We start from the raw sequence: 24,671 nt of genomic DNA, 5'->3' as shown, positions 1-24,671 counted from the left end.
AAATGAATGAAATGTATTTGGAGAGTAGTTTATTTTCTTACAAACAAAACAGAATACACAGCTGGCTGAATGATAGAGCCCAAAAGCCTTCTCTACTTTGCGTTCAGGGCTCACCAGTAGCCTGGCAAGTTTTCCTAATGGTTCTTCCCAAACTCTCTGACCTGTGCTCCAAGTTTATTTCTTCCCTCTCTGTATTTTGCTTCTGGTGGAGGATGTAAGCAAGTGAAAAGAAACAGAGATAGAATTATGCCAGGAAACTATCATTATAAAACTTCTCTAGTTTTCTCTAATATGACACAGATCAAATTGAAAAAAAACTTTAAGTGGATAAAAAAGACAACACAACTGTGCTGAAAATTCATGCCTAGTTTAAATATTATATAAGCAGTACAGAGAAGTGGCAAAAACCATACTGAAGTAGTTAAAAGCCAGGTTTGAATCCTGCTCTACTACTTACTACCTGTGTAACTTTAGCCAAATAACAACCTCTCTTTCCTTATCTGTAAAATGCAGATAACAACAAAGGAGTTAGAAGGAATAAGACAGTTAATATTTATAAGATGTTTATAACAGTGCTTGACACACTGTAGTGCTGTATGTTATTTTTTCCCCCTTTATTAAGTTTTTGAAGTGAAAAATGGACTCTTCCAGTTCTAGATGTACAAAGTCGTTTATAGTTCTCAATGTTTGAAATCTTTTACAATTATCTTTTGGCTTGAGTTTAGGTTTGGATGATGAAAATATATAAAATAAGAAAAAAGAAGGAAGATGGAGGGGACTATTTATTTACTGAGGATACTAAAGGCTGAAATTTTTCCAACTGAGTAGAAGTATGATGTGATTAAAATGTATATAAACAGAATGGGCTAGGCAAAATTTTCTTGGTTTTTTTTTCTTTTTGGCCAAATCTCTAAATAATGGGAAAAAGATGTGAAAATGATAGAGAACACAAATGCACTGAAGGACTAGCCAACATACAGTAAGTACTTACTACGTACTAGGCACTACGCACATTACATGTATAATGTCTCACAATCCCTGTCCACGTGTAGACGCTACTACTACTCTCCTTATACAGATGAGGCTTTGAAAGATTGGCCAAAATCATAAAGCCTGTAAATGTATGAAGCAGAATGAAAAGCAATCTGACTCCAGAATCCAGGCGCTAAGTCTAAACAAATTTAGGAAGCACAGAATTACATTAAAAATGACTACCATGAGGAGCTGGAATATATCTAATGACTAGGTTGATGTAAAGAACTTGAATATTCTCTTCCTTAGCAAAAAAGTCTTTGGAGGCCAACACTGACAATGGAAACTAGACCATTAGTCTTTCTCTGCAAAGTGATTCTCATTTTGCTGGAAAAAATTAGGAACTTTCAAATGACAGTAAGTATTTTATAAATAGTAAAAATAAAAAACATGCAACTGGAAAATCAGGAGAACACTACCATGTCTATTGACTTCCAAGTGGATAATGGATCCAGCTGCTTTTTTTACCTCTTTAATCCAATGGCGATATTCATTAACACCAAAAGTTTTTTTCATCCAAAGGCCATAAATATAGCCTGAAATTCCTTTCAGCACCCATTCATCAGACCTAAGCAAAAAGTTAAATAATAATAAGTTATTTCTATATTTTAATATAAATAAAAAATAAATTTTATTATTTTAATAATAAAAATTCCTCAGATAAGGCCAAAGAGGACACAGAACTAGTGTAGTGTGTACTTCTCTCCTTCTTAAAGAAAATGAAAGTTATTAAACCATTTGGTTTTCCCACTTCCTCTGGCTGAGTTCTTCTTGTCCATTCATTATACCTTCTTCACATCTGGCTTGAACTTAACTGTAAGACCACTTTATTCTCTTATTTCAAGTATAATGTACCTATGTTTGTGCTTTGCTCTGGCAGTACTGGTTCCTTCGTGCCCAATTCTGTCCATACTGTCTGCCTCTAAGAAAATACGTGCACATACCCAGGACCATACTGCTCAATTCCTAAAGTACACATTCTATTACTGCCAATTCCATGCGTAAGTATTAGTGGGATCCAAAGACCTAAAGTTTAATTACTTAATTATTTTTTAATTTCTTAAGAAGAAAGGCAATGACACCATTCATTCATTTGTATGTTTATCCATTTATTCATTCGTTTATTCAAACATTTTGTCTATCACGTTCCATGCATTATTCTTTAACGAAATTATGTAATTTTAGGAAAATTACAAACAAAGAGGCCTTACTCTGCCCTTTCCCCTCCAGAAGGAAAGAAAAAGAAATCAAGATTCACATATTACATATAGCACAGAATGGTCACAATTATAAATTATAATCATAAATAATAATCTGAAGGGAATTTTGTCTATTTCTTCAAATTCACCTCAACTTAATCAAAAACAAAATAAAAACTGTTTTATTTCTCCCATCTTTCAAGTAAATTAGTTCAAAGGTAGGTACTAACAGGAAAACATCTGTATCATTATCACTACTTAGAGGACCATTATTTTACCTTAAACATTATCAACTGCATTGAATATTGACATTAGTATTCCAACCATAGTTCTCTGTACACTGAAGTCCTTATATCTACAATACTTATTCAGTTCTTTAAGAAATTGTTGCTATCAAAATTCTTACCTTATTCTATTGCAAATTACGGAATTAACTATATTGACATGTTGAGGTCATGGCCAAAAATTTAGGACAGAATTTAGACTCATTACTTTTCTTTAAACATACAGAGAAATAGTGTCTGTTAAGTTAATTATCTGCAGCTAGGACAAACTTCAGCTTACACTGCAGGAAAAGAAAATAAAAATAAACTTTCCTAATTCTTCTCAGTAGTTGTAAACTTTGAAATTACTCACCAAGACATTCTGGATATGAAACATCCGAAAAACTGCTGGGCCAAGGACTGAGCTAAACACCTTCTAGTCAAAGGTGTTTCATCTATAATCATGGCACTGTGTAACAGATTTGTGCTGCGAATTTAAAATAAGAGGTGGCTAATTATAACCAAGAAATAAACAATTATTCAGTCAAAATAAAATAATCACACTTTAAAAATAGTGGAGTTCAATTAAGACATAAAAGAGAAAAACCAAAATACTCTCCCCAAGAGCTTTCAGATCTTTTCAAATTTTAGTTGAAAATCCATAATCATAATAACTTTTGCTTGAAAGCAAGAACTGTTTCCCATCGATTTTCATGAAAAATATAAATGTCCTTTTTTGGGGGTAGGGAGTTGCAGCATCAATCAGAAACTGATATATTAATCAGAGACTAATCCTTTTACAAAGGGCTCTTCTAATTTCAAAAATCTTTTCCTAATAATACTATTAATTTTTTGTGCTATAGTATTTACTTTCAAATATATTGTCCTGTTGTCTCTTTTAACAACTCTGGAGAATGCAGGAACAGTATTATTACGTTCATTTTACAGGTGAAAAAACAGGCTTGGAGGAGGGAAAAAAGACTGACCCTGAGACATAAAACTTCTAAACTTGAAACTTTTCACGGAAATTAACACAACTTATAAACTGACTATATTTCAATAAAAAATAAAAAATAAAAATAAACTTTTCAAGGAATGAAAGAAAGGACGGAGGTAAAGAAGATACAAGAAGAAAGAAAACAAAGTTCTCTCTTTTTTTGGGCATAAACATTTCTGATGGTATCAGTAAATTTTTAAATAGTGCTAGGACAAAAATCCAACTAGACATTCATATAGTAACTTGCATGATTTTGTTTAAATGCATAAGGAGAAAAGAGACTAAAACAACTATGTAAAATATTAGTATCAATTAATTCTGGAGAAAGATGAGTCTTTTGGGTTATTTTGTAATTTTCTTCTTTGTGCTCTTCTACATTTTTAAATTTTAAAAACAACAGATTTTCTATAAAGCCAATCATAACTAAATGGCAGGGGAAAAGTTCAAACCACATCTTAAAACTGATCACAAAATAAATAACTTGTTTTCACATCATTAACCTAATTCAGGCATTTCAAATTTGAAGAGATACAAACCTAAAAATGCTCATGGAAGCATAAGCAGCCACTTCAACATAAGCCTCATCAATGAATACAGTCTTAAAACAGGAATATGGGTATCGACACGTAAGAATTTCTTCATAAAATTCAAAAACTTCATGAAGATATGATGTGGTATGTTTAAGCAATGGAAGAAGTTGAGGCAAACAAAAATGAGTAACCTAAAAACAAAAAGCAGGAAAGCAGATCATTAAATAAAAGAGTTAACTTAAATCTTTTTAATTTCCTAAATACTGCAATTATAAATGAAGCTGCATATAAATCCCTCCCCTTGCTTTTTTTTTTTAAACAAATCCATGGCACTGAGAGAAAATACTGTTATGAAATCAGTGGTAAGTTTTACTGACCATATTTATAAAATAATCAATGAAATGAAGAATTAAATTCATGATGAATTATAAGTCTCTGAAATGCTTAGATCCAATGAAAATATAACTTTGGTTCCAAATTAAAGTTTCTTTTGTATATATGCACACAAAACAAGAACAATCTAGATTTCCGTGGCTTACTGTAAAACCACCTTTGATTATCAATATCTAATGTAGTGAATGTTGCACATCATAGTACTATCTTGATAATAGTTAATGTCAATTACACTATCTTCAGTAAATATAAAGAACAATATAAAAGCTACAGGGAAGCTTTTTGGTAGTTAGGAGATAAGAAATGTCAGCAATAAATAATTCTGATTTTCTTATCACATTACATTCCACTTGGACAAACACTCAAATATCACATCCCGCCTCAATGTTCCACACTATGATTCTGTGCCAAATGAATGACATCGATAAGGACAGATTACTCTGACTAGAATGACCCAGTAAGGTTTCATGAGGAAGACTGATTCTGAGCTACTCTTTTTGAATTGGACAAAAGCCTAATAGGTAAGAAGAGGAAAAGAAGATATCCCAAACAGAGTCAAAGACAGGAAAAAACATGATTTGGTCAGAAAAAAATCCAAGTAAACTATATTCAATGTAACAAACATAAATAGGAAAGTAATGGGGAAAAAGCTAGAAAGGAATATTAGGGTCAAATTCTAGAAGCTCTTGAAAGCCCTGCTAAAGAGATTTGATTACTGCAAGCCTGTGGAGGCAAGGAAAGTTTCTAATGCATGATGAAAATTATTTTTCTAACAGCATTATGAAAGAACAGAGTAGAGACTACCATAAGTGAACAAGGAGCATCTATGTGTTATTAATGGTCAGAGTCCAAACTGCATCAGGGTGAGCACTCCTCTTGGTACACAAACAAAAAATAAAATACTATTCATCAAAAACAAAAACAAAAAAGAAAGAAGGAAAAAGAATCACTTTTAGACAAACCTACATGATAGCAAATCTACTGATAATGCAGTAAACACCATTTATTTCAGAGAGAAAGACCAAGTTATAGTCTTAAGTATTCAAGAACAATACTTCTTGACTGTCATTTACTTTTCTCCCATCCAGTGGCTCAGAGTGAGAAAATAAAAATTCTTCCAAAATACAAAGTAGGTACTAATCAAATGTCGATTTTAAAGTTGATCAATTACCAAAGATGATAAAATTTACCACCAATCTTACCAGTGAATACACTTCAAAGAGTCATTGTCAAGACACCAAAAGCAAACCATTCATAAAATATCTTGAATATTTTCCATGAGCGATTTTATAAATCTTGCGAATTTCAGGGAAGCAAATATAAGGGCAGATTGAGGAGCTACACTGACTTTCTAAACCTGGCTGCCCTCAATTTTTGCTCATACAACTTGAAAGAAGTGCTGTTGAGACATACATGGTCATAACACAAGCCTTATATTTAAAACAAAACGAAACGAAACTAAACTTGAAAACATAAAGGACAAGAGTAAATGAAAAGAGATTCACTCAAACGTTACTTTAAATATTTATGGAAGAGAGGATGGTCAATAACCAATGAATCACTTTGTAACCACCGGAAGTGTCATGCTTGGGGAGGCCTAAAAGCACTACTAGGCTTATCAACTGACACAGAATATGTGGCCAGATACAAGATGGGAGGAAAGTAGAGGAAACTTTCATGAGTTTGTTGACCAAAATTCTAACTCAACCTTTTTCTCTTTCCTCCTGTACATGCAGAAGTGACACTAAATCTGGTTCTTAAATTTTGAAATTCCAGTATTCCAGGTTCTGGAGATGGGATTATAACATTCATAAACTCAGGTTAACTCTGTTAACAGAATTAGTTATAGAAATAAACCTATATACTCTAATGAAGGCATGCTTGCAGCTCTTTTGGAACACTAAGCCCTCTGATGAAAAAGATATGAAATTTTAGTATGACATTTTAAAAGGAATTCATATCATTAAATATTTCAGGAAACCTTTTCTCTCTAGTGATATTCTTGATAGTTGAAGGAAGAATTAAGAAAAATTTAGTATTTCATTAATATCCACCTTATTAAGAGTAAAACGGTGGGAGTGAAAGGAGCAAGAAGCTACGGCTTACCTCATGCATATATGGATCTACAAGTATTTCAAAAGGTCCAATGGCCAAGGAGATATTTGACGCAGCTGTTGGAATGGTAAGCATGTAATGGAAGGTCTTCTTCCTCATATCATGTGTATACACTGTCTCCACCAAATCTCCATTGGAAACAGCCACCATTGCAGCATCTACTGTAAATTCTAATTTCCATGTGCATAATTCAGAGTATGAATCAACACATGGGAACCAAAATCTAGAAAAAAGATCAACAGTATGAAAAATATGTTCAAAGTGTAACCTACATTGTTTCCCCCACATATAAGTTATTTTAACATTTACAGAATATGTACAAAAAGAAACTTCAGCTATTTGCCTACTGATGCTTTTTACTGAGTAACCTGAAAGAATGTGATTAAACACAGAGCCCTGTTTCCAAATATTATTCAGCAGTATTAAGAAAACATATCATGTGGTACCTCCAGTTTAAACCGTGAGAAGAGGTAAACCCTTAGTTTCCAATTTTTAAATGAAAAATAATTTTACTTATATATTCACAGTCAGTTTTTACGTAGCATTCATTTCTGGAAACTAAAAATGTTTACAATAGTTTAAAAAAATACAATACTCATAATCTATTCCGTAAGTTAGGAAACTGCTTTTCTGGAGTATCTGATGCATTCATAAGTTCAAATAGTGCTGGTAAAGCCACACATAAAATTTCTATTCAACTTTCTATTCAGGTCAGGTTTTACTATGTGCCAGGTTCTGTACTTGGTACTGGAACACAAAGAAGTATAAGACATCATCTTTGGCTTGGAGGAGTTAATAATCTGAGGAGGGTACACGTAAAATAATGTTTCTATAACATGCGGTAAACTGTAGAGCTATGAGAATGAATTATAATACGTACAACAATAACTACCAGTGTTGAACAAAAAAGCCAGATAGAAAGAGTATAATGCATATGATTCCATTTAATAAAGTTCAAAAATAGGTGTAGTTAATCTATGGTATTTTAGAAATTAGGATGGTGGTTACCCTGGGGCAGGAGGATATCAGGTGGGGAACAGTGAATGGAAGTGGGGAGGAGGGGTGACTCTGCGATGCTGGTAATGTTAATGTTCTCTTTCTTCATGTGAGCATGAACTACATGAGTTTGTTCACTTGTGAAAATGTATTGAGCTTTCTCTTTACAATTCATGCAATTTTCTGTATGTTGCATTACTTCAATAAAAAATTTTTAAAAATAAAAGAACTAAGATGATTTTAGAAAAGCAGAATTAAAAAGAAGAGAAGGAGGGAACATATAGGACTGAGGAGGAATGATTAATGTAACAAGATTCAGAAGAAGTTACTAAAGAGTTGAGGATCAAGCTTATACTTCTCATTTTGTACTAAATACATGTATTGCATATACACAGGAAAAAAACGCAACAGAAAAATGAAACCAAGTGAAATACGTAAGAATTAGTAATCTACCTTGTGGAATTTTGATACCCACAAGAGAAAACATGAGCACCTCTTTCTGCCATACTTCCCTCTACACTTGGTACCACAAAATGAAGACCTCCTTTTGGTTGATCCAAAGAAAAATTGATGTGTATCTTTAGGACCTTTAATTCTGCAACAAACAAATATATACATACAATGATATTTAAATAAATAATTAGGTAACAGTGGTGGATATAATACGGGCAAAGACTTACACTGAACATAAATAGGAATCAAAGGCTCAGTTTACATGAAAACCCGTACTACTCAACCTAGTTTTGGCTTTTACCATCTCTTCGCCTATAGTAACTCAACAGTCTGCTTCCACGGGTGTCCTTATCTCCACTCGATTCTAGTCATTGCTAGCTATGTCCTCCCAAAATAGAGATCATGCCATATCCTCCTCTCAGCGTTTCTGCCTGAAGAAAAAAGTCCAAAACAACCACAGAGGACACATAAGGCCTTCCAGACTCAATTCAAAACTTACTTTTCAAGTCTGTTCTATTATTACACTTCCCCACAGACTGTTAACCCTAGTTATGATTTTGAGGAGTAGAAGGAATAGGGGTGAGGTAGGTAGGAAGGCCCACCCAAGAATTTACATAACATAGCATTATTTATTATGTTTCATTTCTACATAATATGTGTTGCTTTCATAAGATTAAAAGATTTTTTTTTAAATTTCCCCCAAGGCATTACAACCATATGGACTTTCTTCAATCCCTGAACATGCATGATGACATTCCATGCCTGTCCCCTAAACTAGGCAACTTGCCTCCCAAATAATCCCCTACCCCCAGCACACACACACAAACTATCCAAAAAAAGCAACAAGCAAAAAGAAAACAGTCTTCTACTTCCTTATCTTGATTAATTTTTATAAGGCTAAAAACAGGTAAGCAGAAGGTTATATATAATAATTATAATGGTTGTAACTTTATACAAGAAAATAAAGAAGGTTTACAAATAACAAGACAGTAAAAGTGTCAGGAACCCTATGTCCTAGCCTTGGCTCCACTACTAATAACATTCAGCAGGTCACTTACTCTCTTTAAACCTCAGATCACTCTTCTGTAAAAGGAAGGAATTAAATCAGATGACTTTTTAGGATCCTTCCTATTATAAAATGCTGTAATTCTAAACTGATTTAATATTGTATGGGTTCTTAAATCAAATTGCTCCATTCATCTAATTTCTTAAAATAACTTTCATGTTAAAACCAACATAGCCCTTGATTGCTATTTTCCTGTTGGCCAGCTATCCTTAAGAAAAAAAAGAGCTTCCAACTTCTGTATATTTCAACTGATTAACTTAAAACTCTGACATCATTAATTTTCATGAAAAGTTTCTAGTTGCTGAATACAACATGATTTTATTGTACAATCAACATATTCTTGTTATTTTACCATCAACATGTTTCCATAACTCTGACGGGACCTTAATGCAAAGTTCTCCATTCCCTGCATCAGGATCCACAGCGCTAACCGCAGCTGCATAAGCGTTGGAAAAATAATTGAGATTTCTCCTGGAAAAAAAAAGAGTCAATTTTAATAATAAGCCATATATTTCACCAAACATTTTCTTAAATACTTGGCATCATTTGCTTGTGAGCATTGTATCATCTTAACTAATTCATAGGAATGTTTTTTAGCCAAGTAACGGTTGCTCTGTTTCCCAAGACAAAAACTATTAAACTATAAATGTAATGGCATATATAGTCTACACATCAATGCTATGTGATTAAGATTATTACATCTATCATTAATTTTGGAATGCCAAAGCCACTACACTTTCCTGATACAAATGTAAAGAATATATGTAGAACTGAAGACATAATTGTTATTAATCTGGCAAAAATTTGAATGGATTCAACAAGCTTTATAATCTGATAGAAATTAAAATGTTTCAAACAAGTCAGGATGGGAATCAATTCCTCAAACTATAGTACTGCTCCCAGTGCATGACAATGTAAGCTTAAGGAAGAAGGGAACTTTTGGGTGGTTCACTGTTATATCCCCTTAATGCCAAGGGACATAAATAATATTTGTTCAATAGTTACTTGGCCTTATTTCCCACTGGACGAAATACACAGAAGCCTTATGGAAATATGAAAACATTGTTCTCATCTGATTTTCTAATGGTAGACCATAAAAATGACTTATACACGTATATTTACACACACACGCGTATTACATTTCCCCACTGAAATCAAGTTAAAGGAATATGGAAGAAATGGGAGAAAAAAGAAAGATGAAGAATGGCAAGAGTGAGAAAATAAGAGACACACCACCATGAGCCATATTCTTGTTGTGCACCTTTGTGTCTATCATCTTGCCATTAGACGAATCCACAAACTTAGTGACATTTCACTAGCTTAATATATTTTTAACTTATTAAAAGACAAGTTTCATATACTGTACAGAAGATTATAGGGAAAATAAAATAGGAAAAGTTATTAAATAAAACATTAAATTTACATACTTTCAACAGGACAGAAGCCATTCCTCCCCCACCTCCATCTCTCTAACTAGGAGAATATAATGTTAACTGTGGCCTTTAACAACTACAAAACACAAAGTTCTGAAGTAGTTAGGCAGCCTTCTCAACAATTTCAACATTTTCTTTTTTCCGATATGTAAAATAAAAGGTATAAAAACTCCAGGACCACAATTAAAAAAAAAGGTAACATACTACCTTTTTTTTTTAACTAGCATACAGTAAAAGTAAAATTTTTCCTTTGTTATATAAATCTGTCAATTTTAACACATGTGTAAACACTACCACAATCAGGATATGGGACAGTTCCATCATCCCGCAAAGTCCCTTATGCTATGCATCACGTCAAATAAACGGAATCATACAGAATGCAACCTTTTGAGGCTGGCTTATCTCACCCAGTATGTCTTTGAAATTCATCTAAGGGGTAACATGTATCAATAATTTGTTCCTTTTACACTAATAGTATCCCATTGTATGGACTATACCATACATTGTTTATTATTTATTCATTCATCTACTCAAAGACATCTGGGCTGTTTCCAGCTTTTGGCTATCACAAATAAAGCTGCTATAAACAACTGGGAATCAGTTTTTATGTGAATTTAATTTTCATTTCTGTAGTACAAAGACTCAAGAATAGGACTGTTGAGTCATATAGTAAATATAAATTTAGCTTTATAAGAATCTGCTAAAATTATTTTCAAGAATAGCTGTATCATTCTGCTTTTCCACGAGCATTATAAGAGATGCCCGTTGCTCTGTATCCTTGCCAGCACTTAGTTAACATACTATCTAATTTTAAAGACTACTTTGTACATCTGTAGGATGCAATTTCTTTTCAATAAAATTTCACAAGAATGAAATCTGAAAAATAACTAAAGAACTTATAATTTCCCCCAGTTATCTGTGAAATTCAAAAATGTAAAAATCATCATTACACAAAAAGCCAAATTTAAACATTAGACATTAAATCATTCAGTTTTTTTTTTTTTTATGGGAAATCATTCTCACTTAATCTCCTCATTTCCTGAGAAAAGGTAAAGTGGTCCAAATAAAATGGTGAGTCATTATAAAAGGAATCTACTGGAAAGTCAGTTATGAGGAACAACCTTCTCATGGTTTGGATTTCAGTGTTTCCTTTCATAAAACAAATCAAATGTGTTTCCTTTCATAATAACTTCATAAAAGCCAAAAATTACAAGGCAAGATTATAGTGTTTTCAATTTTCAGAATAACAATGACTCCAAATATTAATGAGCCCTTGCCCTATAACCACCACTATGCCAATCCCCAGTCCTCTTTAAGGGAACAAAGCTTAAAGATGAGTAATGTTGTAGGGGATATTGAAAAACTAGTAAATCAAGGTAATCAAAAGAATTTTCTCCAAAATCCTATTATAAAAATTCATATTAAATAAAATAATCTGTTAATTCTTTATCAAATAAGGAATGTGTGCTTCTTAAAACTATAGGCACAGATTTTGCAAAACTTAACATTCAGTTACTCATAAACTTTTTCTCCATTTAAAAAAATATTCATGAAAGCACATGTACATCAGAAAAGTACATATACTCTACGTATACAGCTTGATGAATTTTCACAAAACCCAAGTAACCAGCATGCAGAGCAAGAACACAACTTTACCAGCCTCCCAGAAGCCCTCTTGTAATCACTAACCTAGCCCTGCTTCCCATGACCAAGGGTAACGCATTATTCTGACATCTCATGTGATAGATTAACAACTTAATACATGTTCTTTCATGTCTGACTTCTTTTATTCAATGTTAAGTTTGTGAAATTCATCCATGCTAATAATGCATCTAGCTATTGGTCACTCAGTCTCATTACCTGTAGAATTCTAATAGTGTGAAAATATATCACAATCTACTATTCTACCATTGATGGGTTTTCAGTAATTTTGACTATTACAAATGCTGCTGTGAACATTTTTATACTTTTCTGTATATACCTAGGAGTGAGAATGCCAATCATAGAGTTTGTATACATTCAACCTCAATTTACATTTCTATTAGCAATGGTTGAGAATTCTTACTCGATATCTTTGTCAACATTCGTTCTTTCTTGTCTTTAGTTTTGATAGTTTACATACAGAGTAAAATAAATAAAAGCCAATAGAAAAATCTATTTTACAGAAATGGAATTTCAAAATTAATAAAAATTACTTTTTAAAAGTAATCAAAATAACATTTGATATGATACCATTACCATGAAATAATAAGGTTGCTTAGAGAAAGCCCTTCCTTAACAAGTTTTTCTATGAAAAAGCCTAGAGGATTTCACTAATTATAAGCTCAAACTTGAATCAACTACTTAAAAGTAACTATTTGTGAAAGGCTAATGAATTTCAAGCCACTAGAAATACTGACTACAGGTAAGAACAAAATGGCTCTACTGCTAAGCATGTGTGATTATAAGAAGTCCAAGTAAGAAGAACTCTATCTAGTCCTAGGGTTACCACATTTAAGAAAACACAATGCTAGAGAGTATTCAGAGAAGGGCAAAGAGAACGGTTAACAAATTTGGGAAGAGTTTTAAATGAGGAATGGTTGAGAGTAGTGAGATGGTACAGACTGGAAAAGAGAAAACTTAAGAGGAAAACAATTTTTAATTAGGATAAGTCTGTGAACATCATAGCAAAACAGACTGTAACTCAATGTAGTAAAAAAACTTTCTAGCACTTAGAAATAATGAAAAGGGTGCTTTAAAATACAGTGAGCTCTCCAGAGCTGGAAGCATTCAAGTAGAAGGTAGAATAGTAAAGGAAAAATTCCTGATGAAGTTTTGACTAAATCAACCCCAATGTTCTTCAAATTATGACAACTTAATTCCAAGCAATACTACTAAAACAACTGGCCATGAGGCATTGTGGCTGAGTTAAACTATAAAACTATCCATTTTACTTAACCATAATCAATAAGAGAATTAACCACTTCTACCACATGACATTAGTAAAATAATAGCATTTAAAATCTCTATGTAAGTCTGTATTAAATACAGGTCCTAGAAAATCTTTTTTTTTTTTAAAAAGTAACTAAAAAAAAAAATCAATTCTAGTCACTCTAAAAATTGCTCCAATCACTCAAGTTATTTCATTTATATCTTAAGTTAGCTTCATTTCTACTGTCACTCCTTAGTGGGAATGAAGACAGAAGACAGGAATGAAACTAATTCCTGAAACTGGAGACTTTTCAAGTAAAATAAAAAGGTCTTCTCAAAGTAGCAAAGCCTATCAAAGGAAGGGAAAGAAACAAAGAGGAAAGAGAAATCTCGGCCACTGTAGGCTATCTATGCACAGAAACAGTTTCTCTGGCAAAGTCTACATTTATTTTATTCTAAGAAGAGAGAAATGTGGAGAAAGAAAGAAAGGAAGAAAGGAAGGAAGGAAGAAAGCACAAAAACAAACTTTAAAAACTACCAAAGAGCCACAGCTCCCATGGAGGCAAACTATACCTACAACATGTGAGACTCAAACAGAAAATATATTTGGAGAAACTTCAAGTGCTTCAATTATTTTACTGGTAAAGAAAAAAAAAATGTTTTTAAATTATTTTACTGACAGACAATAAGCCAGAGAGGGAGGGAGGGAGAGAAAGAGGCAGAGAGAGACGAGAGAGATAGAGAGAGAGAGAGAGAGAGACAGACAGACAGACAGACAGACAGACAGACAGACAGACAGACAAAGAGAAAGAGGCAGAGAAGCCTTACAGATGTTACATAACAAACAGGCTTTTTAATTGCTAGTACAGGTAACTTAACAACTCAGCTAACATTAGTGGGATAAATTAGGTAGAAACGCCTTTTGGCCCCTTATCTGAATGTTTCCCCTCCTTACATTCCCCCTGCAGTTCAAAGGTGCTGAATCTTAACCAAGGTAAGCACACTCTTTCCATTAAAAACAGAAGGGCCTGGCACCTTAACTTTAAAACAAATAAGAAGAAAATGTGATGAAGTAGCATATTACTTCTTTGAACGTTAGCACATTCTTATATGTATTCAAGATCAAATTTTACCACTGAGTTTTAAGTTTAATTTTCAATTTCAAATCTTTTATATTTAATTTCTGTTTCAGCTTTAGCGGAAATTGTATTGGTTCACTAAAAAAAAGTTACTTTCGAAACAAGAGATGTAACAGAAGTATTAGGGACATGCTAAAGACCTTAACTATCTGCCTTTCCCAAAGTTATCTTTAAAAATAAACAATATCATTAACAGGAGATACTTTTCACATCTAACTGCTAAGCAGTATTTTTTTCTGAGTAACCGGTGGTTTCTTTCTCATATCTTATGAATCTTATACACGTACAACAGTGATTCCCCCTTTGTATGACAACCAGAAATATCAAAACCAAGCCTACAGTCCTCCTCTAACAATTGTGCAGTAGCTTAGTAGTGTGTTACCACCCTATACTTTTTCACCCTTCATGCTAATTTGATTAACTACTTTAAAAACCTGTTATACAATAAAATTCTAAAACCAATCTCAAATTCTTTTCTGAACAAGTCAGAGAATACACAAACATCAGCAAAAACAACTAATGTCATCTCTCTTTGAAAGTAATAAAAAAAAAAAAAAAAGGTAATCAAGATTCTAGAGCCAGGAAGAACATCACAGGTTGTCATGAGTATTTAATAAGTGACCACGGCTAACAGAGCTCTGATACCAGCTGAAAAGAAAATTTTAAATACATTCTAACTTTCCCAATTTTCTAACCTAATCTTTGAAAAGATTCTCCTTTATGACTTCCTTTCCTTCCTTTATAATACAAAAAGTAATGCGGTATCTTCCTTATCACTAAAGAAAAATTTTAGGGGCTATCATCATCTCAAAATTAACATAGCGAAGTAAAGCTTGCTTCCTCAACGGATCTGGAGTCCACTGTTCCTGTCACTGCAATGTCATAGATTATCTTCTTTGAGACCTGAGCATCAACAACAGGTAAAAAGCAGCTGTGCAAACGCTGTGTTTTGTGACTGGCAGATGGAGAAGCTTCTTACTCTGGCATCAATGCAGAGTTCTAGGCTCAACAGAGTAGCTATTTTGGACTTTTAACAAGGCAGTAGCTCCTACTTGCCCTTTTACCCATGCCTTTTTCATCCCTTAGTGGTACCTACTTACTGCTCCAAAGCCAGACGATTGTTTTTGGGGGGAGGAAGAAGATGCAGATGATTTTGTAATAAGTCTTTTTATGTCAATTCTACAAGTATGGCTGTAAAAGCATGTATTTTCAACAGCTCATCTTTATAGAATGGGAAGTCACAGGAGCAACTCAGAGATTCCCTGAATTTTTCTAACACCCCTTTCTTTTCTCCGAGTTTGACAAATTCTAAATCAATAGTTATTGGGATGATAAATATGCCTACAGATAAGCCTCCTTTCTCAACTATCCCAATCCCTTAAAGAGGAGTGGTTCCTTCTCAAGCTTTAGCTTGTATCAGAATTACCTGGCAGACTAGTTAAACACAAACTGCAGAACCCTATCCCCAGTTTCTGAACCAGCAGGTCTAGGGTAATGCTTGGAAATTTGCATTTCTAACAAGCTCCAGGTGATGCTGATGATGCCTGTCTGTGAATCACACTTTGAGACCTGCTGCCTTAAGGCAAATATTACAGATTTAGACTAGTTAAAATATCATCTTGACTAAAAAGAGTTTACAGTTTATGAAGAAAAGAGTTTAGTTTGGGGCATTCTACCCCAAAACACTGGGAATCACAGACATGATATAATCCAATGCTATCGAAGCTTTGAAAAAACAAGTGCCTTCAAACAAAGTTGACAGTATTTAAATCAGTACAAATCTTACCAGGGCACAATCAAGTAAAATCCTAGAAGAGCCATAAGAAAAATGAGAATCCCATTTTCCTAAGAAAATCATTGAAAGAAAAAAAAAAAAGAATCTGAAAAATAATCATGCAAACCACAGCATACTGAGTAAATGGAATACTACCTGCCCCTAAAAATGATTAAAAAAATGAAGCCTATCATTATACGTGGAAAAGTGAAAACAAAGTATTTAAATGAAAAATGTAGAACATAAAACTGATCACAAAAATATATGTTTACTGATAAAAATCGGAAGTAGCCTCAAGAGAGGCAATATTTAAGGTGAAGGAATGAGATATTTCAGATAATACTTTGAAATATTCTAAAGTTGTCAAATATTTTATAGAATATTTTAAAACAGTTTCTGGTCTACAGATTACAGTACTATATAACTCACTGAAGATTACATTAATCTCTGTGAAGAAAATACTATTTTTAAAACATTAAAAGTAGAAAAATGGCTAAGAAAATTTACCATTCTCTCATAGCCCTTCTTTAAAACTGCAGTCTGAAGAAAGGAAACTTAGTAACTTATGTTGGGCAGAGCTAGTAAAATTGCTTGAACCAAATGTAAGGAGTGGTAAAAGCAACAGAATTATAATTTGGAAAAAAATTGGGTAAGTGAGTCTAATAATAATCTAAGAAAAATCTGTTGAAAAAAATTAATCCAATCATTAAAAAAAACTGTCAGAAATATCAACTTTTGGACTTAAACATAAGACAAGACACTATAAAACTCCTAGAAGAAAACACAGGCTAAACATTCTCTAACATAAATTTTAGCCATGTTCTCCTAGGGCACTCTCCCCAGGCAATAGAAATAAAAGCAAAAATAAACAAATGGGACCTAATTAAACTCATAAACTTTTGCACAGGCAAAGGAAACTATAAACAAAAGACAACCTATGAAATGGTAAAAAATATTTGCAAATGATGCAACTGACAAGGGCTTAATTTCCAAAATATATAAACAGCTCATACAAAGTAGTAACAAAAAAAACAAACAACCCAATCCAAAAATGGGCAGAAGACCTAAAGAAGCAATTCTCCTATGAAGACATACAAATGGCCAATAGGCACATGGAAAAAGAATGCTCAATATCACTAATTATCAGAGGAATGCAAATCATAACTATAATGAGGTATCATCTCACACCAATCAGAATGGCCATCATTAAAAAGCCCACAAATGGTAAATGCTGGAGAGGTTGTAGAGAATAAAGGAACCCTTATACACTGTTGGTGGGAATGTAGTTTGGTGCATCCACTACAGAAAACAGTATGGAGATGCCTTAAAAAACTAAAAGCATACTTACCACATGATCCAGCAATCCCACTCCTGGGCACATATCCAGAGGGAATTCTAATGTAAAAAGATACATGTACCCCAATGTTCATAGCAGGACTATTTACAATAGCCAAGACAAGGAAACAACCTAAATGTCCATTGACAGATGACTGGATAAAGAAGATGTGGTATATTTATATGATGGAATATTACCCAGCCATAAAAAAGAATAAAATACCATTTGCTGCAACATGGATGGACCTAGAGATCATCATTCTAAGCCAGAAAGAGAAAGAAAAATACCATATGATATCACTTATATGCGGAATCTTAATAAAAAAGACAGAAATGAACTTATTTACAAAACAGAAACAGACTCACAGACATAGATAACAAACTTATGGTTATCGAGGGGAATGGGGGTGGGAGGGGACAAAATGGGAGTTCAAGGTTTGCAGATACTAACTACTACATATGAAATAGATAAGCAAGAAGTTTCTTCTGTGTAGCACAGGGAACTATATTCAACATCTTGTAATAACCTACAGTGAAAAAGAGTATGAAAAGGAATATATGTATGTGCATGTATGACTGAGACATTATGCTGTACACCAGATATTGATACAACGTTGTAAACCGACTACACTTCAATAAAAAAATTAAATTAAATTAAAATTTAAAATATCGACTTTTAAAGTGTATAACTTACTGTTTTGATTCATTGTGACAAACTTCCAAGGTTGGATCATTATATATAAAAGCAGCTTCTAAATCATTGATCCTTACTCGGTATATTCTACACTGTTTGCTGTTCAACTTGATTCTATTCAAGTTTGCAACTGTGGGAAATATAGTCAGTTCTACGAATCCCTGTAAAGATAAAGAATAGTGATTATAATTAATACTGGTATGTTTTAGAACATATTTCTTTGATTTCTACTACTTATACATATACTACATTCTGCAGGCAGACTCCCAAATAGATACACACACAAGTATTCTCCAAGTATCTTCATTTCAAGAATGGTTGTCCTAGCGACTAAATGGGCGTGAATTACATATACTTTATCATGTCCTGGTGGTTCACATTCACTATCAGTGAAATTCAGACCATCTGCTAGAAAGCAAAGTAAAAGGACTCACCACTCTCAAGTATTAGAAATCCAAACAGGCAGTAAGGGGGGGAAAAAATGACAGAGCAAAAAGAGAATCAAAACCAGTTCAGTGAATAAAAGAACGTGGCTTCTAAAAATAGGGTAAAAAAACTACACTACCAAGTGGGAATCTCTCTGCTCATGCGAGGTAAATCAGGAAATGTGAAAGGGTAAGAGTTGTAAGAGATATTCAGGCAAGTAGGAAAAAAAATCTATTTCCACCTCCAAGGGCAGCATATACTTCAAAGTGCTGGATGACTTCCTACCAAGTAATCACAAAGGGCGCATACAGTTCTACCACGTTAGTTGTGTGGTGAGCAATCTATCTGAAGCATGTACACAAGACAAGAGAGACAGCTAAATACACTGACTGTCCACCACCCTCCTGCATTTAATCAAATTGAAAAGATGGACCAGTGAAACAGGGAATGTATGCCCAGTGAGTTTAATATTCTGGGTTGAAAACATAAAATATAGGAGGGCATGAAATAGTAACATTGCAGGGGCTGCAAAGTGAACAGAAAAATTTCACAGACCACAACAGGCATAACTAAGATGAAATTCAGGCAATAACCAGAGAGAACTAGATTATGACAATTATAATGGCTACTATTTAATGAGCACTACTGCACGCCAGACATTACACTAGAACTTTCCTATGTTCTTTCTAATCCCAACAACTTTAAGAGATAATACTTAATGCTTTTTACATATAAGTGAACAGAGTTAAAATGATTATATCATTTAAGTGGAGAACTGAGATTCAAACACACGTCGAAATGATCCCAACTGATTCCCACTATGCCATAATGTCTCTCAGACAAGGCTTTTAAATAATACGCAGAAATTTGGTTTTTTTTATAACATTCAGCCCAACTGCTCAAAAGCCCATCTATCTACTCTATAGCTCCCTTTCCTCCAATTCCCAAATAAGAGAGTCCTACATCCCTAAATCAGACCATCTGGACAGATCTATGTGGAAGCAAATAAGAACAGAAAAAGCAGAAGCAAAAATACTGTTGATGAAGTTTAAAGGTATTAAACTGTGAGCAATGTAGGAAGACCCAAATTCCCTTAATTATCATATCAGCGAGCCAAAGACCAACCTACATAAATAAGCTTGGATCAGCAAAAAGAAAGACGACAAGCAGAACCAAGATGATGTCAAAAAGTGAACTAGAAAAGATTATGGAAACTGGTGTCAACAAGCAGTTACATGAGTGGGACATAAGAACAGGCTCCGGCTTTCTAAACTAAGATTAATAATAATGACAGTGAATGAAGTCTATTTCATGAAGACAGGGGAAGCTCAGTCTCCTTCTATCACCAGGTCTCTGACACCACCTAGAGCCCTAACCTACACCTGCCGGCAACATTCAGACCCACTGACTGGCCTCCAATCCCTGTCTTCCTTAGCCACTAGCACAACTGCAAGCCTGCCAGGTCATCTAACCTCTAACGTATCCTCTTCTTGCTCCTTGCTCTCTCCCCACCACTTAACAGCTGACCATCCTCCCAGAGGCCCTAGCCCATTTTAAGTAACTCTCCTGAGCCACGCAACCTTTTCAAAAACTCCTCTACCCACTAGCCTTAGATGAAACATCTCTTAAGTCCATCTTGAAAAGAAGCTACTTATTCTTTCATTCACTATAAATTAGAGGAAGGCAAAACAGGAACCCTCCTAGTTTTCATCACTATTTCTAGACCATTTGTAGGATTTCAAATGGCTGTAAGAGCGAGGGCAGAATAGTGTCACTGTTAAATACATGTGTTCTTGAGACAGATTGCCTGCTTTCAAATCCCAGCCCCACCACTTAGTAAGTGTATGATGATCTTGAGCTAAGTTACTCTAGCTTTCTGTACCTCACTTTCCTCATCTGTAAAACAAGAATGACACCACCTACCTTTTGGTGTTATTATGATAATTGAGAAAATTAATACATGGAAAGCACTTAAAACCGCAGCTGACATCTAGTAAATGTTTTTATTATTATTCTTTTCTACTTCTTTTCCTATGAGTCCATGCCATACAGTACACCAGCTTCTATCCCTTTCACTAATATCTCCCAAGTCCTCCAGCATTCACTGAAGGTTCATACTTTCCCTTTCTAACCCATCTCAGCCATCAATCTAAGTGACATGAATCAGACACAGCTGATCCACGCAGTAACACTGCTTCAAAGCCCCCGACCTCAGTTCCTACAATCTCCACTACCATTCCAGGACAGCAATCAAGATCACACTCTAAAAGACACCTCATCACTGCTCAGGACTGCTCTGATGTTGACGTTTTAAACTTGAATTCTTGTCCTTCTGCTCCTCTTATTACTTCTCTGCCAGTCCTCCTGTTCAACCACATGAAATTCTCCTGTTCCTTGGCCTCCTCCAGTCTCACAATCCTTCCCTATATTTTTAAGGCTACTCTCTTCCCTGTTCACCCAAGATCCTTAACTTGAACCACTCTGCCAACTGTCAATTCTCTTGCCCTTCTGCTACACATACCTATCTCTCCCTCCTGTTGAGGATGATCCTTCTACTACTCCAACAGAGGCCATCCTCTGTGGTATTCTCAGAAATCCTGCTTAAAAAAACAAAAAGGAAAAACAAAACAAAACAAAAAAAGAAAAAGAAATCCTGCTCTATTAATTATCCTCTCCTATAATTACAATCTTATCTCTCTGTTGGACTTTCTCCCATGCCTACAAACACATTCAACTCTCACTTATCTTTCTTTTGAAATCTTGAGATCTGTCACCTCAAATAAATTAATTTTTGCCCTTTTCCTGGAATTACTGTATGTTGGTTCTGAACTGACACTAATCCCCAGAGTCCCAAAACTATACAATAGTCCACTAGTCAGAGTGGAAGTCTTTGGAGGTCAATAAAGGGGTTCCCAAGTCTGTATCAGAATAGGACTAGTACTTATTTCCCCAGTCCCAGGACATACAGCATATATTTTAGAAATTGGCAAATCCCCATATTCATTCTCTGACCTCACCCTCTGAGCAAGGACTACAGTGGAAAGACATGACCCTGGACTCCCAAAAATTTCAGGTAATTTTAGTTACCTGAAATGGCCATCATGAACTCAGCATAACATGAAGCTCTTAAAAATAAAACTGGGCATGTGCAGCAGCTTTCTACTTTTAAATGGAAACAACTCCTCCAGACCAGGCCCAAGCAGGTTTATAAGGCACGACAAGCAAACAGCATGAGCAGGTGACTCAGAATCCAGTAAGACTTGTTCCCACTACATCTCCATCTCTCCCTCAAATCACACCTACAGCCTCATGGAGAGTTCCTCATGCTTAGTTAACAGAATAAGACAAAGCACAAGCCTGAATTATGAGTAAGTCTGCACAGGATGCTAGTAAAGTTGGAAGTGGATAGTAGCTGCCATTGAAACCCACTGAGGTATGGTCCTGAAACACAGTGGAAGAAAACTGTACCATGGGCAGAATGCTGGGAAATACATCTAGTTGTACACTGTTAAAGAAGGAGAGATGACCTGAAGCACACAGCTATACTGATCCACGGGCAGTTGTTAATGTCTTGGCCAGCTGGTTAGGAATGTGGAAAGAACAAGACTAAAAGACTGTAAATAAGTGGATGGTGGGAGAAGTGTATAAATGAATTTCTCAGAGTAGGTATAATATGAAAATATTTATGTTATCACATAAATAACCATCAGAGGCATCCTCAGAGATTGCAGAGGGGGGCCCTCAAAAATCAACTGGCAAGATTATCTATCCAGTAGATGTCAGACTCTTTCCCTAGCCACCCTGCTCAATATAAAAGTGGTCAATGAGCAGGTAGGGAGGAGATGCACGAACCCAACAACGCGGTCTTCCCCTCGCAGAGCTGCTCTGGCTACCACCACTGCTGAGTGCCCACCTCTCTACAGCAGAGGATCAAGATAAACTTCTAATACGAGGCCTTCCCGAGAAGGATCAGGGAGTTACTCTGAAATAAAATGGCTACATTAGACAGCCAGTATTATGGAGGGAGACAGTAATTTGCCTTTAAAGAACAAACACATATTCTAGATTTTTCTTCCCTAACTATAATACTTACAAAAAGCCATACATATCAACACGCAATCCTATACATGCCTCCATGTATATAGAAAAGTGTGGCAGTAGGCTCTTATGCACAAAATTTACTAAGATGGTCTTACATGCAGTACGTATTTAATAAATGTCCACTATAAATCAATCATGTTCACTCTATTTCTATGCCATTTCATTAATGATATCTCCATTCAGGGCTAAACCATTTCTACCCCAGATTGTTACAGTAACCTCTTAACTAACTCTTTAATTCTCATATCTTCCCTACCCAATTCATACAACACATCTAAAGTATCCTTCCATGAAATATAAGGTAATAAATTTTGAAAGAGAAATTCCTTAAATGAGGAAATTGGACTTAATAAACCTTTAAGGATCTTTATAGATCTAAGATTCTGTGATCCTAATGAAAAGTTTACACTTTTAAATACAGTTCACCTTAAGTAAACAAGTTTGAGAGGGAAGCTGATGCCACCAAAGAAAACCAGCTTTCATTAAGATTTTGGTCTATTTAGCACACAATTTAAAAATGTTTGGTAATACAGATTTTCATATTCTATAACAGATTAAAAGAAATAAAATTTTAATCAGAAAATAGGAAAAAAAAAAAAAAGGAAAGACAGAATTGAGGAGGCAGCCAATATAGGAGCAAGGGCATGGCCCTTGAACTCACACAGTATGAATTTTAATTCTAGCCTATTCTTGAAACAGTTACCTGGACAGGAAAGTTCCTAAGTGCTGTAAAGGATGGACTTGTTATTGCTTATAATTGTTGAGAATATACTCACCACAACAGATTTTCTCTGAAAGTTTATGTTGTTGATGCAGACCACCTGATGGGTTGTATATTAAAAAATAAAGGAAATATTTTGATTATTAAATAATGCATAATTCTATTCAAGTATAAACAAGAACTATGTTCCAAGCAGGTCAAAATCACACGTATCTTTCATGTCAAAACCCTATAAATTGGGGTAACTTGCTCCTTTTAAATTTAGTTAACAGCCATGAAAATAAATTTCTTCGTACAAAAATGCAGCTTAGTACTTTAAGGAAAAGGTTTATTAACCCGCAAGGGGCAGTAAATCTGCTGAATTACACTGTCATCCAAAACACTTTCACCCTACAAACACCATTTCCATCAGATCCGTGAGTGGCTTCTAGTTTCCCTGGCCCACTAAGTTTCAAGCAATCACAAAACATAACTAATGAAAACCCAACCTAGAAGAAGAAAGGGAAATGAAAAATACTTATAATTTATATGGCCTTGGGCTTTCAAAGCCCTTGTCTCCTTTCTTCCTGTTCATTCTGGCGGGCTCTAAACCAGTCGGCGGCATGAAGGGATCCCGCGGAGCTCGGCTTCCCGGCTTCCCGGGGGGCGGCGGAGCATCACCGGTCTCAGGCACCAGACACTCCCCGCTCCCCCACGCTCCCCGCAGTCACGCCCCGTGGCGGGGGCTCCCTCGGCACCCACGCCCGGCCCTGCCCGATCCGCCGCCGCCGCCGCCGCCGCCTCAAGCTCGCTCCCGCAGTACGGCTCCTTCAGCTGTCTCCGCCGAGCTTCTGTCACGGGGATGCTCCTCTCAGAGGCCCCTCACAGCTACCAGCAGCCGACATCTTGTCACCTCTGACCTCCGACATCAGCGGAAGTGGGACGGCGGTGAGGGCGGGAGCGGGAAGTTTCGTCAGTGGGCGGGGCTTACATGAGAGTTACTGGCGCTTTTGCGTTTGCCTTTGCGTATACAGGTGAGAGCTGTTAAAATTTAGGAACACAGACGGGGATGTTTTGTGCGTGACGTAAGAAGAGGAAACGGAAAGGAAGAAACA

General features: G+C 35.1%; 1 protein-coding gene across 5 annotated transcripts in view; it reads right to left on the bottom strand.

The window, feature by feature from the left end:
* The window catches only part of TAF2 (TATA-box binding protein associated factor 2), an 86,280-nt gene extending 61,803 nt beyond the window's left edge, over window positions 1-24,477 (bottom strand). For all 5 annotated transcript variants that reach the window (XR_010377034.1, XM_031439550.2, XM_064476870.1 and 2 more), the window contains exons 1-9: window positions 24,099-24,477; window positions 23,633-23,687; window positions 18,330-18,490; window positions 9,397-9,515; window positions 7,979-8,120; window positions 6,521-6,752; window positions 4,028-4,212; window positions 2,868-2,981; window positions 1,501-1,600 (exon numbers count right to left, since the gene is read on the bottom strand). Coding sequence is in view for 4 of the 5 variants with exons in the window: in XM_031439550.2 (XP_031295410.2) it covers window positions 1,501-1,600; window positions 2,868-2,981; window positions 4,028-4,212; window positions 6,521-6,752; window positions 7,979-8,120; window positions 9,397-9,515; window positions 18,330-18,490; window positions 23,633-23,687; window positions 24,099-24,181 (1,191 nt within the window). In the remaining variant the exon portion in view is untranslated. The remainder of the gene's footprint in view (window positions 1-1,500; window positions 1,601-2,867; window positions 2,982-4,027; window positions 4,213-6,520; window positions 6,753-7,978; window positions 8,121-9,396; window positions 9,516-18,329; window positions 18,491-23,632; window positions 23,688-24,098) is intronic.
* Between the last annotated feature and the right edge of the window lie 194 nt (window positions 24,478-24,671).

Source organism: Camelus dromedarius, chromosome 20 (assembly GCF_036321535.1).
Source record: "Camelus dromedarius isolate mCamDro1 chromosome 20, mCamDro1.pat, whole genome shotgun sequence".
NCBI lineage: Eukaryota > Metazoa > Chordata > Mammalia > Artiodactyla > Camelidae > Camelus > Camelus dromedarius.
This window is presented reverse-complemented; position numbering and strand designations above follow the sequence as displayed.